The 15,057-nt window shown below is 35.4% G+C and overlaps 2 protein-coding genes and 2 non-coding genes across 8 annotated transcripts in view; all 4 read right to left on the reverse strand.

Annotated features, from left to right (window-relative positions):
- Positions 1–4,845: 4,845 nt before the first annotated feature.
- LOC122518828 (protein furry) overlaps positions 4,846–15,057 on the reverse strand; it is a 29,714-nt gene continuing 19,502 nt past the window's right edge. For 3 of the 5 annotated variants that reach the window (XM_043637948.1, XM_043637947.1, XM_043637946.1), the window contains exons 26-47: positions 14,225–14,329; positions 13,950–14,084; positions 13,582–13,850; positions 13,279–13,405; positions 13,000–13,190; positions 12,269–12,900; positions 12,018–12,183; positions 11,639–11,948; positions 11,256–11,559; positions 10,661–11,175; positions 10,267–10,575; positions 9,985–10,153; positions 9,371–9,543; positions 9,225–9,299; positions 9,059–9,094; positions 8,520–8,693; positions 8,300–8,437; positions 8,035–8,213; positions 7,781–7,973; positions 7,438–7,695; positions 6,862–7,363; positions 4,846–6,768 (exon numbers count right to left, since the gene is read on the reverse strand). In XM_043637948.1, the coding sequence (XP_043493883.1) occupies positions 6,605–6,768; positions 6,862–7,363; positions 7,438–7,695; positions 7,781–7,973; positions 8,035–8,213; positions 8,300–8,437; positions 8,520–8,693; positions 9,059–9,094; positions 9,225–9,299; positions 9,371–9,543; positions 9,985–10,153; positions 10,267–10,575; positions 10,661–11,175; positions 11,256–11,559; positions 11,639–11,948; positions 12,018–12,183; positions 12,269–12,900; positions 13,000–13,190; positions 13,279–13,405; positions 13,582–13,850; positions 13,950–14,084; positions 14,225–14,329 (5,124 nt within the window). In that variant the 3' untranslated portion in view covers positions 4,846–6,604. The remainder of the gene's footprint in view (positions 6,769–6,861; positions 7,364–7,437; positions 7,696–7,780; positions 7,974–8,034; positions 8,214–8,299; positions 8,438–8,519; positions 8,694–9,058; positions 9,095–9,224; positions 9,300–9,370; positions 9,544–9,984; positions 10,154–10,266; positions 10,576–10,660; positions 11,176–11,255; positions 11,560–11,638; positions 11,949–12,017; positions 12,184–12,268; positions 12,901–12,999; positions 13,191–13,278; positions 13,406–13,581; positions 13,851–13,949; positions 14,085–14,224; positions 14,330–15,057) is intronic. The other 2 variants (XR_006304159.1, XM_043637950.1) reach the window with 2 other exon arrangements.
- On the reverse strand, positions 5,342–6,193 carry LOC122518691 (A-kinase anchor protein 14-like). Its single transcript, XM_043637723.1, has 4 exons — positions 6,053–6,193; positions 5,830–5,982; positions 5,556–5,741; positions 5,342–5,461 (listed from the first exon to the last, which is right to left on the reverse strand). The coding sequence occupies exons 1-4, from the start codon at positions 6,191–6,193 to the stop codon at positions 5,342–5,344; spliced, it is 600 nt and encodes a 199-aa protein (XP_043493658.1).
- Trnaa-agc lies at positions 14,567–14,639 on the reverse strand. The gene has a single exon. It is a non-coding gene; the product is annotated as a tRNA-Ala (tRNA).
- Positions 14,759–14,831, reverse strand: Trnaa-agc. Its single transcript has one exon. It is a non-coding gene; the product is annotated as a tRNA-Ala (tRNA).

Consider the following 15,057-nt stretch of genomic DNA (forward strand, 5'->3'; position numbering starts at 1 on the left):
AATTAGAGCGGAAAGTGTCCCGCCGTTGTTACAACAACATTGTGTAAATTCGTCAGTACACGAGGATGAGTCCACGAGGAATGATTAAGGTCAACAAAGACGAAAACACGATCTCTGTCGTCGGCAAGGAGGAAAATCGAACGTCTTCTAAGTTTAGCTCGTATTTGCATGCAGATCAGGGACGAATCGGGTCAGGTTGCCAAGCTGTTTAAACACTTGTCTGTCCCTTCATAATCTCCAATGAATTTTTTCTCTTTTCATAAATCAATCTTCTATATATTTAAATATTTAACAAGTTTATTTGCAAATGCATGACATTTAAATCGTAGTAATATCAAATCACATTTGTTTAAAAAAACAAAAAAATAGAAATATTTAAATAAAATCGTAAAATAAGAAAAATATTATATTGGATATCCTTAGCTATAGTTTTTTGTTTGGTTTTATTGTTGATCGTAAAAGCGTGTGTAGGAGGGGGTATAATATTACGACCGAAAAGATTTTCTACAACTTAGCGATGATCATAAATTTCCCACTTTAGAGAGTCAGAATATTCTGGCCGATTACCAACGGATTAAATGATATTTATAATTACGAAGATGCCACGATGATACTTTGGCACGACGGGATACATTTATAGATCGGGCCTGCACGATTTAATCGTTGCCATTTGAATTACCTATCTGCCTACCTGTCGTCGACACGAGCACGAATCCATGGATCCGGTCGTTGCCAATGATCAAAAAATAGAACCGAGCGCAACCTGTTCGAAATAGCCGAATAGAAACCTGTGACATCCGTGAATGACTCGTTAATGTCACGCTCGAGTGACCGTAGTTTTCTATTAAACGGCAAAACTACGAGTAAAACTAATTTCCTATCAAATTGATTTAATATGACACAGATTAAGTGTCGGTAATTACAACAGTAAACTAAACTTAACAAATTATTAACATTTATTTCACTATAATATAAATTATTTATTTATTGTTAATCCATTGTCATAATCATTGGTATTTATCAATCGTTGGGGTTGAAAATGTATTGGAAAACGACATTAATTATTACTAGATCTGATATAATAATATCTTAAGTGAGGAATCTTTCGGAAGATAATCATCGGAAGCTTTTTCTTTTTTTTCTTCAACGATCCAACGAGTGACATCTCAAAGGAAGAACGAAGATAAAAAAAACCCCGGACTTCCCCCGCACAGAAAAAAAAAGAAAAAGAAGGGGTGGGATGTCCGTCAGAGATTCGTACGATTCGTAACGCAAGGAAAAAGATCGTACGTGGGTCTCGAAGGTGTCTAACGCTGAAGGGAAGAAAAGGAAATCTAATTATAGAAGTCGTTGTGCCGCGTGCTGAAGGTGGTACTCGCAGGGGTGTGAGTGCGGGTGCAGAAACGAGAATCGGTTGCATTGGGCGGCCATAAAATGCAGGCTGCATCCGCTCGGCGCAGATGTACTCAGACGTAGGCTTCTCCTCCTGTACCACGAGGAAGATCGAAAGGATTTCTTCTTCTTTCGTGGCCCACCAAATTTTAAAGGGCAACGAACTTCTAAGGGATACCTTAATTCTTAATCTTTGTAACAAACGTTGTCATTCTCAAATACGTTCGCGGATAGTAAAAGTTTTTTAGGAAACAAAAGTGACAGTCAGATTATCTTTTTATCACTTTGATCTTTTTGTTTTTTAATGTTACAATCAATTTCCAGTTGATTTATTTTAAATTGAAGACGTACACGGATAAACCTTTATCGCGAAATAATAAAAACATCCTGTGGAAAAGAAAAGGGACACAGTTAGTTGTTGTTCATTCTCTGATCATCGACGACGTGATCTTTTTCAATGCTTGTCGCGTTATTTTTTCATTGAGAAGCCATGTGGTTAACACTGCGGATGTTTCTTCCCTTTAACTTTTATCGTGGATCAAAAAAAAAGAAAAAAAGATGAAACTTCGTGGGTGAACGTTAAAGTTTCGTTAGAAGACATTACGCATAATCAATTTCTTTGATATTATTACAGGTTTAATCAAAATTTCTTGCGTTTATTCTGTCGAAATTTGACTTCATAACTGTATAAATAAATGGAACTGTTTTGTTTTTATTTCGATACAAATTTACTTTGGAAATAAATACTAAAACAAAAACTGACGAACATTTAATTCATCCTAATAATAATCTAATAATTACTCTAATCGTTATATTTTATTTATTATACACTTTATATTTATAATATACTCTAATATTTGAATTTTGACCACCATATACTTGCAAATAAAATAACTCTTTCTTTCGTTTAACATTTTTACTTTTGTTCTTTTTTTTTTGGTTCGTTCTCGTCATCGTCGTAGATCTTTATCGAAGCAAACACACGTGAAGAAGGGGGCAGGGGGTTAGGGGGGAAGGGCCTCCCTTGAAACAACAGCTGTGGAATAATATCGCACACGATCGACTCGCGTGGCTCGTGCTAAAGCAAACGATTATTATTGTTTCCTTTTTTCCTTCTTCTTTTCTTTTTTTTTCAATACTTTTTGTTGTTGGTTTCTTCTTTGAAAGTAACCGAGAGGAGTAGGGGAGGTGGAGGAGGAAGAGGAGGATGAGGAGGAGTGTGGTGTACGACGCGACGTGGCCATGTAAGGGCTAGGCGGGGGTGCTTTGCTTTCGCTAATTTTAGATCGAGACTCCAGGGCTCCAGGAGTCAGCACCGATGGATCGGCAGCTGGTGATTCGAGTTGGTTCATAGTCTTGCACGTGGGTCTGTCTCCAAGTAGTTCAAAACGTGTCGCACCGTGTTCACGGACGATGGACATCATCTCCTTTTCCTTTTCCCTTTCCCTTCTATTTTCTTCACCACACTCCCCCTTTTGTTCTTAATGTCATTTCTTTTATAGGGAAACTCGGTTTAATATCAAATAATTAATAAAATCAGCTTGAACATCAGTTTGATTTTTCGATCCCATCACGCTGACACGAATGACAAATGTTATAGGGTTTTTAAATATGTGGAAAAATAACTAGACCTAGAATAACTATAACTGGACTAAGAAGAGATAAGTAGATGATAGGTAGGAGGTAAAATAAAAGGATTAAAGTAGATAAAATAATGAAGAGAGTAAGAAATCTGACGACGGCTGGTGCAACGGATGTTTGAAGCTGCTGAAGTTGAGGAGAAGAAGGAGAATGAGAATGAGGAGTTTGGTGGTAGTTCTTTTACCGGTATTTACTTTCTCTCTCTCTCTCTTTCTTTCTTTTCTTTTAACTTTTCTTCGTTCGAACCAAGCACACAGAACCGCGATGAAGAATTACAGAGAAGAAGAAAAAGAAGAAAAAGAAGAAGAAGGAAGCACCTCAGCGGATGTGATGTTTAGGACATGGCCATAGAAAAAAAAATCCCTCCCGTTTAAATATAGACAAACGATGGTGGTTGTTATCGTAATGGTTGTGTGGTTATGATATGGTTGTTGGTAGCTGTGATGGTGGTTGCTGCTCTTACCGATTGAAATTCTTCTTTGACCCACATTCCGTGATTGATTATTTACAAAAGGGACACAGGGTGTTCCTGTTTTCCTTTCATTTCCTTCTCATTTCCCCCATCTTTATTTGCACGAGATTTATGTAAAATATGGAATACCAAAATAAAAAAGAAAAAAGGAAAATCAAAAGTGTAAAATATTAAATAAGGTTTTGTCAATGAAACCAACAAAACAGGCGTATTCTATTCGAATGAGTTCAATTTCACACTGGTTAAAAGAAAAATAAAAAGGCATGTCGACCGATCTCCTCTTCTTCTTCTTCTTCTTCTTCTTCTTCTTCTTCTCAGATTACACATCAAACGGATCTTCTCTTCTTTGACCTGAAAGCGCAACCTGCTGGCTACCTAAACCCTTGTGAGAAAAGCGTAGAAAATATGGAATTTCTTGTCAAAACTTTGAAAAGATACGATTTAACCGAATGTAAGGTGAAAGATGATAGTTCCTAAAAAGAAAAAATACATATAGGCGTGCAGTATACGTGTGTAATCAACACGTGCTACCTTTTAACTTTCTAGAAATACAATAAATATATAATATATAGAATATATATTTGATCTATTGAAAAATAACGTTGATTCAAATGAAGATTAAAATGTTTATATAGGTAAAAACAAATATAATCTCAAAAATATAATAAAATCATATTCCTTCAGTTCATTTGAACGTACTTGACACGTGGTTAGCGATTCTGGGGCTCCTGCTGAGATAGAAAGACCTCCCCAGTTGCTTTCGACCACCATGTGCATTCGAAAGTCAGTTAAAATCCCTCGAAGATTTTCGAATTGTCATCTTTGAGTTCTTCATCGTTGTCTCACTATTACCAAAACCGAAGTTAGAAGGATTGGACAAAAAAAAAGAAAATAGAAAGAGACCAACGCACGGATTGCACCTCCCCTCGATGTATACATCATGCTAAAGTGTACACATACACGTAAAAATACATACGTAATCGCTGAATTTCTACATAGATATATTCTTTCTAGTACACGAATGCCTATCTTCTTCGTGGGAGACGTAGAAAGAATATCTTTTTTTAACTATTCGTTCGAAGATAACATAGTACTCGAGAAAAGAAGAAGAAGAAGAAGAAAACAAAATCAATTAGGCTATACTGTTAGGGTGAACCAAACACACTTAGCGCTTTCATTGTATTTAAACTTTACTTTGGAAGCTGCATAACGTGAATTGTTTTTTTTGTAAGATTTACTTTAGAAATATATAGCAAAAAAAAAGAAAGAAACCACGCACGAATTTTTGGTTCACCCTAACAATGAGAGAGAAAATTTGGAAAAAATTAAAAACAATTCGGTGGGTATTAAAAAATATATATGTTTTGAAGTTTAGTTCTCGTAAATGAATCGTGGAAACGATTCGGCACTAATGGGTTAATACGAGAGAGCGTGGTAAACGTAATTGAAAGAGAGCAAAGTAGTAGTAGTAGTAGTAGGAGAAGGTATACTACCCTTTCTCTCCCTCTTTCTCTCTCTCTCTCTCTCTTCTTGGGGTATCACCTGCTCCTATTGTTTGACCGACCAAAGTGAACCGGCGTCCGGTGTGCTTGCAACCGAGTTTAGCCGGGCGCGTGCTCTCGTCGCGCCGGCTCGTAGAGAAATCTGACACTCTTACTTTTACGACACTTTGCACGCTACGTAATATACTTTCAAAATGCAAATGTAAAAATGTTGACCCTTGTTTGATGCACATGTCCAAAGTTTTAAACCATCTCTCTCTCTCTCTCACTTTCTATAAATATATTTATATAATTATAATTAGATTCGATAAGGAATAAGAAACGTCTTTGTTGTTCAAAATTCAAATGACTTGAACATCATAGTTTTCATATCTAATATATCGTAAAGCCATTTAGGTTGAAACATCGTATCCAATCGATTAATCAAATGACGAGCTTCGATAATATACGTGACCTGAGTTCAAAAAGTGTATCTGTGTGTGTTTAATTATACTTTTATCCTTATTTCCTAACTGTGTTATTATTTGAACATGAGGATATTAACTTACATTTACAGGATAATGTGCTGGGTAATCAAGATTTACAGCTATACGGAATCTTAGGTAAACCGTAACTTGTGGTTCGGGATACGATTTCGTAGGTACGCTCCAAAATACTTTATATTTGTAATAATTTATATTATTCAAGGCAGAAAGACTAACAAATTCTATACTGAACATCCAATCCTTTAACTCCTAAAAACGCGCAATCGCATATGTCAGATATGTTTTTTCTTTTGAAATTTTTTCTTTTTTTTCATTTAATTATTTTCTTCGAATTTACCGGCAAATTATTCCACGCTTTCATTTCATTTTGGAGACTGATTGAAATATTTTTCTTATCGGTATTACCACAAGTGGGCCACTCTACGCCAAAATAACTCAATGATCTGGTAAAAGTAGAATTTCTTCGCACCGTTAGATCAGAAATATCGTCCTATAAAGAGTATCGAATTTTTAAATAATTCATTTAATAAAATAATATAAAGAAATTTGTTATAACAAACCATGTCACTTATTATTCTCGTGGCTTTTTTAATAGCTTTCTTGATAAATTGGCAAGCAAAATTCTTTACGTTGAAACATAATTCAAGATCGTATTCGCTAATCAATAATTGAAAATTATACGTCGGAGGAGTGTCCGGCATTTTTTCTTTACAAATCATAGATCGATATTATTTTTCGAGCATCAGTACGTTTATTTTTGGTTCTTCTTTTTCATAAATAATCTTTTAACGTTACTTATATGATATTAAAAGCAAGACATAATGTAAAAAAAAAAGGGAAAAAAGAAAATATACACGAAATAAGATTACAAAAAAAAAAGACGACGATCTCGTACTTTTGCTCTCGTTAATCTTTTTTTTTCTTTCTTTCTTCTGTTTCTTCTCGATATATTCTCTCTATCGTTCGCTCGCTCTCTCTCTCACTCTTTCTCTCCTTTTTTCTTTTTTCTACGAATTTTATGCTACGCGATACATTCATAAAGATTATTAAAATTTGTAAGAGCTCTTATATACGTTTAGGCAAGTTGTCAATAATACTAAAATGCTTATAAATTAACAGTCGTTTTTCGAATGATTAGAATGATCCTGTTGTGCACGCGCTGATTTCGCGGATCCCTCGAGACCTGTCACAGATGTAAGAACTTGAAATAAACTGCTCATGAGTTTATTAAAGATTTCAACCATTTCATCGTCCGTTCGGGTGACCACGAAAATATCTGAAGAGATAAAAAAAAGAACCAAAAAATATAAAATATGGTTAGATTTTGACGAAAAATGGAAAGATTATTTGTTTAAAAAGGTCAACATACCAGATCTATCTTGTCCCAAGTGTTTACAATACATGTTAACAGCTGTTGTTACATCATCGTCATCGTGGAAAGGATCACCAGGCCATTGAGCTCTGTGTAATCTAACAGCTTCCAAAGCTGGACACCATCTTGCATTTCTAAGAAGTTCGGCAACCCTTGCGATATCTTCAACAGCTCCAACAGCTGGCAAAGGACTAGGACTGGGCGTTGGAGTCGGTGTACCTCGTTCACTTTCGGTACTTTCTTCCAAAGCTCTGCTCAATGCTGTCTTCATGTTAGATATTTCCGTTGATATATCTTGCAAAGGTATCTGTACGTTTCTCGCAGCACTTATTAATATTCCCAACATTTTGTTCGATGCCTTTATCAATAACAATAATTGAAGATGCAATTTGTAAAATGACCGGCCCAGATCTAAAAACATTTCCTCGAAACCAAGTTCCATCGTAGTGCTACCACCTAATGCTTGAAGTTTCGTCGTTGCTTTTACAGTTTCCAAACACTGTAAATTAACGTTTATAAAAGTAGTATCGGTAAATCAATAATCGATATATTAGAAATAAATGAATTATTTACCTCTGTGGCGTGATATTTTCTGTCGGGAAACGTTTCGAGATGTTGCTGTATTTCCAACATTTCGAAACGTAAAGATTCGTGCAATCTTTGATGCGAGAAAATGGAAACAGAGAACCAAACTAACGGTGGTTCGGCTTTCGCGCTAAGTAATTCCGCGTGACTAGATAAATGATATCCTAATTGTTTAGAAGCAGGACTGCCGTTTGATAATAAAGCGCATGCTTCTCGAGTCAGGCCCACTGATTTGCTGCTTACATCCTAGTTAATAAGAAAACAAAATATTATCTATATGATTTAACGTTTGTTTAAACAACAATCAAGTTTAACAACAAATTATAATTACCCTTATAATTCTGCTTAATAATTGAAAGAAATCTAATGTGGTATAAGGTGCCTGAGTGACGAGAGCTTGAATTTGTTGACGCCAAATTTCTTCAGCGTCATCTCTGACGACCTGTCTGAACGGCATCAATGCGGATAAATTTGGTGACGCGTTGCATGGTGTCACGTCTCCGAGATCTCCTGCGCTAGAACCGCTGTAGAAAAATGGACAAATTTGAAAATACAATTCGTCAGGATTCTTATTTAGAAACTTACGACGTGTCAGACCTTGTTGATGAGTCGTGACGAGTTCGGCTCGGTATCGAAAGAGAAGAAGGTGGAAACATTCCTGGAATACTGTTAGCTTCTTGTCCAGCTCCTGATCCACTTGGTACTTCATCCAATGGTGATTCTGAACCGGCTTCATCGTCGGACGATTCTTCCGTGACTCCCCGCTATAATTGTAATAGTATTATTACATCTTTGTGGGGGAGGAAGGGTTATAATAAGAATAAAATAAATAAATTGTAGAAATATTTACTCTGGTAGTATGTTTGCTCGACGTTTGGGTTTTTTCGCTCAAACTTTCCTCAAACTGTCGTAGACTAGGTTCCCTTTCCTCTCCTTCGCTGAGAGGACGTCGTCTAACACCCCAGTTAAAGTTATCCGTACTTTCACCCTATATAGATATGAAAATGTTTATAATTCAAATAATAATACCTAGTGTACAGCAAATAAATTAAACAAATATCAGTTGTTACCTCGACACTTTCACTTTCATATTCGAGGAAGTCAAAATCTTTGAACACCCCAAATTGTTCATCGTCTCGTCGAGAACCACCACTTAAATCATTGTTCGCACCAGAAACTTCCTCTGTAGATGACGCCATCGATGATTGCCTCTCCATTAAGTCAGAACTTTGACTGAATATCACCTAAGTTCAAATATTATATTTCATTTTCGATTAGCTTAGAACGAAAATTAATCTATCTATCTAATCTTATATTTTCATATTTTTCTTTGATATCTATATTTTATATCGCACAAAACACTATTTCGTTTAAAGTGCACTGTTCCGTGTGTCCAATTATTCAATTAATATTTGCGTTCTATGCATCGATTTTCAATTTAACTGTATGCAAGTGTGTCTACTACATTTACATTAAAGCGTGTAACGTTTGACTCACTTATTGTAATATTTTTGTTATATTTTTGGTTTTCTATTGTTCGTGACGTTATGAACAATTATTTATCGCTGTTAAGGTGCAAATCGTATTTATATAAAAAAACCTTTTTTACCTTGCTAGACAATGTCATTGAACTAATGTGTTCATCCTAAAAAAGGATATATAATGGAAATCAATTTTGACGATAGGAATGGGGGGCTATTTATTAACTATTGAGCTGGTAGGAATGGGGAAAATCAAATTTGAAATGCTAAATAATATATATGTTTAATACTAACCGATGGACTCTTAGGTAATCCAACTCTTTGTCCACATGTTGTTAATAAGTTCACTAAACATTCTCTAACGCGACCCTGTAAAGAATATTAAATTTTATTTTATATGTATCAAGATAATTCTAAGAAAATTTATATTAAAAGCAAACCTGTGACATCCAAGGCCTTTTCCATCCAGAAACTGCTGTACTTTCTGCTGGTGAAAGAGACATCGAACATTGTGGTGAACTCGAAGATTTTTCTTCGTTACCCTGTCTGATTAACCACCTTCTTCCAATCACAGGTGTTTGGGAAAGATCGAAAGTGAAATCCATTGTCCTGCCTATATAATAAAATTGTACGTGTATTATACATCGTTATATATAAAAATAAAAATAAAAATAAAATTGTAAATCGTTTTCGACGGTTACACAGTACTGTAAAATATGTTAATATAAATTTTTTTTAAATAAAAATGATCAAAGAAAGAAAACAGCGGTACAGATTAAAAATTAAAAAAAGAGAGAGAGAGAGAGAGAGAGAAAAAGAATTGTATAAAAGACAATGAAGTATAGAAAAATGATGTTAAGTTTATTTAATTGCACAAGCTACACGTTATGATTATTATTTTTATCGCAACCTGAGTGTTGATAAATAAGTAATCCGATCAGTGATAGCAAATGCCGCGTTGCAAAAGAAAAAAATAATCAAATTTATATTTATTATATATTTATACTGCATGCAAAAATAATAATATGTATATAATAATTGAATAGTGACATACCAGGTAATTCTTTTTTAGTAAATATCTCCGTATCCGTGAAACTTGGATGCGGAGATGCCAAAGATGATTCCCACGATGGTACATGCATTGATGTTGGTGGGGCAACTAAAGTTGAAGATCTTGTTACTACAAGTTTCAAAATTTTTAATGCTTCCTTCCAATGAGGCCCCTGTTTAAATAATTACAACATAATAAAGTTAAATTCTTTAATATTCTCTTTCTCTTTTTGAGAGATTTATTTATGGTTTTTATTTATTAAATAAAAATAAAGAAACAACTTACTTCAACGTATTTTGAAATAACTTGTAAGAGTTCAGTATTGATAGGTTGAGCAGCTTGCGATGCAAGATCAACATAATGTAATATACAGTGTATGATACTGAGTACAGGTAAAGCAACACTTCCTGGACCCTTTTCTAACACCTCAACCAAAAAGGCTAACATGTCGAAACTCAAATGAGCATAAGTATCGTAAAGATATTTAACGACACATTTAGTCCATTGAAAGCTTTCTTTACTGAATGTACGACGACTGTATAAAGTCATTACAGTACCCAAATTTTCGAGTTTCTTCCCTTTCTCTGCACTTACCTGTAAACAAACGTATAATATAAATTATGTGTGTGACGATATAAAAATATGTAAAAATAATGATAAATTTCTGAAGATTATTTACCTGTGCTATATTTTCTGCACTTCTAATACACAATTCATTTGCATCTTCATAATGCAGCAACATGTATGGAAGTAAAGAGACCACGTTCATTGGAAAAGCTAAGCTTTGAGTGGGATCAACAACTGGTAAATCCAATAATGGTGTAAACTGTGATAGTAACGTTACAACCGGCTCGTACGTATTCGGACTTGTGCATCCCTTTAACAGAAGAGCATGGACACCGGGAAAAGAATTCCATCTTAATTGTTGTTGTAACTTTTCAACTTTGTCTCTTGCATCTGGACGATCCAATGGCAACCTATGAAGTACTCGACTTAGCAATCTCAATGCTAGAAGAAATTCATGTTCATAATCCGATTCCAAAAGTGAAACCGATAACCAGAATAACTGTGCTAAAATAGTCATCTTATCATCTTGGGTTGCAGAATCGCCGAGTAATTTCAAAGATTGTGCCGATCTTGATCTCGAAAGATTAGAATTCGGATATTTGTTACAACCCCCTCTATTATCTAATTCTAAAAGAAGAAAAAAATAAACAAATATGTAATTTATAAGATAAAATATACTCATTATATTTAATGAGAAAAACAATAACCTTTCAATTCACTCGCAGTTGTGTTACCACCGCTTGATTTCTTCATACAGTAACTGACAGAATAACTGGTACTTCGCGTATGTCCAACTTGATTTAAATGAGAAAGAATTTGTGGTCCCGTGGGACCACAACCATTTATTCCAGGACTACGTTTACCACCGATCACAATACCAGATACGGGATCTTTGTTATTTAGGTTGGGGGTTGATTTAAATATTTCTTTCATAAAATCTAATGGTCTAAAATCGGATTCTAAAGAATCAACAGCAGCTTCCAAAGTCAAAAGTAATTCTGTCACGTAGCCCTGTATTAGAATGGAATCATTTCGTATTGTCATTCGTTAAAATATAACAAAAAAATGAGTATAAATAATATGAATATACCTGCATGTCCTCGCCTTGTTCAGCAACCGTTTCAACCAATCTAGACAGAATATCGGAAAGCATGCGTGATGTAATAGGAACGCGTAACGCTCGAAACACTTGAAGAGATCGTCCAGCATAATGTCTTGACGAACAGGACAATCCCAATTGCAATGCAATTTGAGCCCATCTTTGACTTACTAATGCATGAGGTAAAGAATCACGGAAGACTCTTAAAACGTGTCGTAACAATATAGTGAGTTGTTCGGCACTACGAACCCACCATACTTTAGCAGTCATATCTTCATAATTCCATAAAGGTTGATTTATTCTATGATCAATAATCCAGGATTGTTAAAAAATACTTCATCGATTAAATCGTAGATACTTTCGTACATACCTAGATGCAAGAAAGTTAATCAAAGATTTGATAACATCTTGAATAGGCATGTTGGGACCAGGTTGAGGTCCAACCCAATTATTACTGTCCTCTGGTGTAACTATAACAGGTGGTATAGTTGTCCCTGTACCAGTTGTTGCTGGCCAACTATTGCATACCGTTGAATCTGACACAAAGATTAATATCAATCCATAAACGTAAAATCGAGTAAGAGAATCTAACTGTGTTGCATTTAATTGAAAATGTCGTACCATACGAATGGGGATTGCTATAATCTTTGCAATTGTTTACGAGTTGCTGGAATACATGACTCATTGATATTGGAGTACTGGAGACAGATACGGGGACGGGTGAGTGAGTGGGTGTACCATTCGCTGATGATAGTAAAGATGGTGGAGGAGGTGGTGGTGGAGGAGGAGGTGGTGCAGGAAAACACGAAGATGTCTCCGTAAATGAAGGAGGCAATGGTGGTGGCGGAGGGGGAGGTGGCGGGGGCGGTGTACAGGACGGAGGGGGTGAAGAAGAATGTGGAGGTGTAGTGGGTGGAGGTGCTGGCGGTGGTCCATACAAATAACTGTCAAATTCTAGGTCAACTTCGGTGAAATTATGTTCCAAAACTGGCAAAGCTGGCGTAGGAAGACCTAAACCTAATTGTTTGGTCTTCGAGGCAAGTAAGATTCTTGCTACCCCAAGATGATCTCTGTGATCACCAAGAACGACTAGTAAATTCAATAGAAGACAGCGACAGTGATCTCTTACGAGTGGCCTCGAATGATCCAAACCCAAAAAGACAATATGCAACATCAAAGGAACATGAATTGTCCAATCAACTTGTACTCCATCTACAACAACATCGGTCAGCAGCATAACTGCTATGTTGCATCTGGAATTACGAATAAATCCTATGATCTACAACTTAAATCAAAATATTGGTAGGATAGATGAATTATAAAACCTATTGATATATTATTAATTAATATACCTATGAAAGCCACTTATAGGCTGCGAACTGTCAGGAAGGTATTCGGTTAAGGGTGCAAAATATCCGCCGTATTCTGGCATTGGCAATGGGTGAGGTTGTGGTATGTCAAATTTTTCACCAATGCATTGAGGTTTACCACTCAAACCCACTGGTCCAGTTCGTGCGATATAACACGACTCGTCTGTAGTTAGCTAGGGTCATGTATATACAATGAAATATTGTATAATAAATAAATATATATATACAGTAGGATAAAAAAAAAAGAAATGAAAAATATACTTCGACTTCCGTCGTAGGAGTCGACAAATCGTCCGGAAGAACTGGCGGCCCGCTTGCTGTCCTAGTTTTTTCTGCCCTCGGTGTTTGAAATCCAGCGAGAGCACGTAACGCAGTATCGGACTTGGAACTAATCGTAAAGATCACGTAGTAAAAGAAAAAAAAAAAAGGAGGAAAAAAAAAGAAAAAAAAAGAAAGAAAGAAACAGAAAAAACAGAAAAGAAAAAGATGTACAAGAAAAATATACAACGGACCATCATATCGTGCAATATATCCTCAGATACAAAAAAAAGGCAAATCTCATACCCAGTTTTAACGGGATCCTCGCCAGAATGTCGTTTAGTATGAATGGTACCTTTTTCAACTCCCAAATCTCGCGGAGGATTAGCAGGATCCGCGGTAGGTGCATCGCTGTGAGACGATGCCTTACGCATGCTGGTTAACCGATAAAATGGTGGTGTTTCTGTACGCTCGATCAAACAATTAAGTGTCTCGACAGTTTGCAATTCCGTCATCATTTCGTCTACGAGACGATCGGGTCGTGCTCTGGCCAAGTAGAGTACCACTCGTTTGGCCTAAATCATTTCATCATTTTATGATACTATTTCTGCATATATTTTTATATATATAAATCAATAAATATATCATTTATTTTCCAATGATGAAATACTTACATAAGATAGTAACTCTTGGGGAGCCATACCCGATACAATTATAAGATAACGTATGATTACTTTAAGATTGTTAGGCCAACAACCACAAAGTGTTGCCCACAGTTCTTCGATGTCTTTAGGATGTTCATCGGAAAACTTACGAAAAAGACAAATAAAAATAGATTATTGCTATTGTTATTTTTATTATTAATTCTATTACCGATCTATAAGTGTTGAATTAAAATCTCATCAAAGTTAATCAACTTTTTTTTACGAAATACTTTGCTCGAAATTACCTTTGCTGTGATGTAAAACAAATTGTTCAGCACCATTTCTGTTGCCTCTGCGCTACCCCATCCTTCTCTACGTGCTCCACCTCGTGTTATTTCACTCGCGTAATACTATATCAAATAAAATCAAATTAAAACAAATTATTATTATCAATCCAATATGAACAAGTGAACGTACGTATACTCCAAACTTATTTTTATACAAAATAAAAAGGTCGAGATGAAAACAAAAAACTAAATATATATTATAAAATCACAGGATGAAAACTAGAGGCATATGACATTTTTATTTATTTGAAATAAAAAAAAAGAAAAAATAAATGATTATAAAAAAAGAAAAAGGACACTTGGAGGCGCCGGGCATCGATCCCGGTACCTCTCGCATGCTAAGCGAGCGCTCTACCATCTGAGCTACGCCCCCAGTTGATACAGTTTACTTTAATAATCAACATGATCGACGAATGTGATCTACTTTTGGTGAAAGGTATGAATAATAAAAAAAACAACAAAAAATAAATATTTTAAGAAAAAATATATACTTGGAGGCGCCGGGCATCGATCCCGGTACCTCTCGCATGCTAAGCGAGCGCTCTACCATCTGAGCTACGCCCCCGTTGAATATTTCTGCACCACTAACACAAATTGTTTTCAGGACGAAAAACATAAATTGTTTAGAAAAATTATTTTAAAAAATAGTCAATAGATTGAATCAAATATCGATCATAGTACATAGATCGCATGCGTCTAAATGAGTTACGCCCCCCAGTGATTTTGATTATCAAATAAATGAATTCGATGAATAAATTTTTATTAAATATTAATAAAAACAAATAAAGAAA

This window comes from Polistes fuscatus, unplaced genomic scaffold (genome assembly GCF_010416935.1).
Source record: "Polistes fuscatus isolate 324 unplaced genomic scaffold, CU_Pfus_HIC Scaffold26, whole genome shotgun sequence".
Lineage (NCBI taxonomy): Eukaryota > Metazoa > Arthropoda > Insecta > Hymenoptera > Vespidae > Polistes > Polistes fuscatus.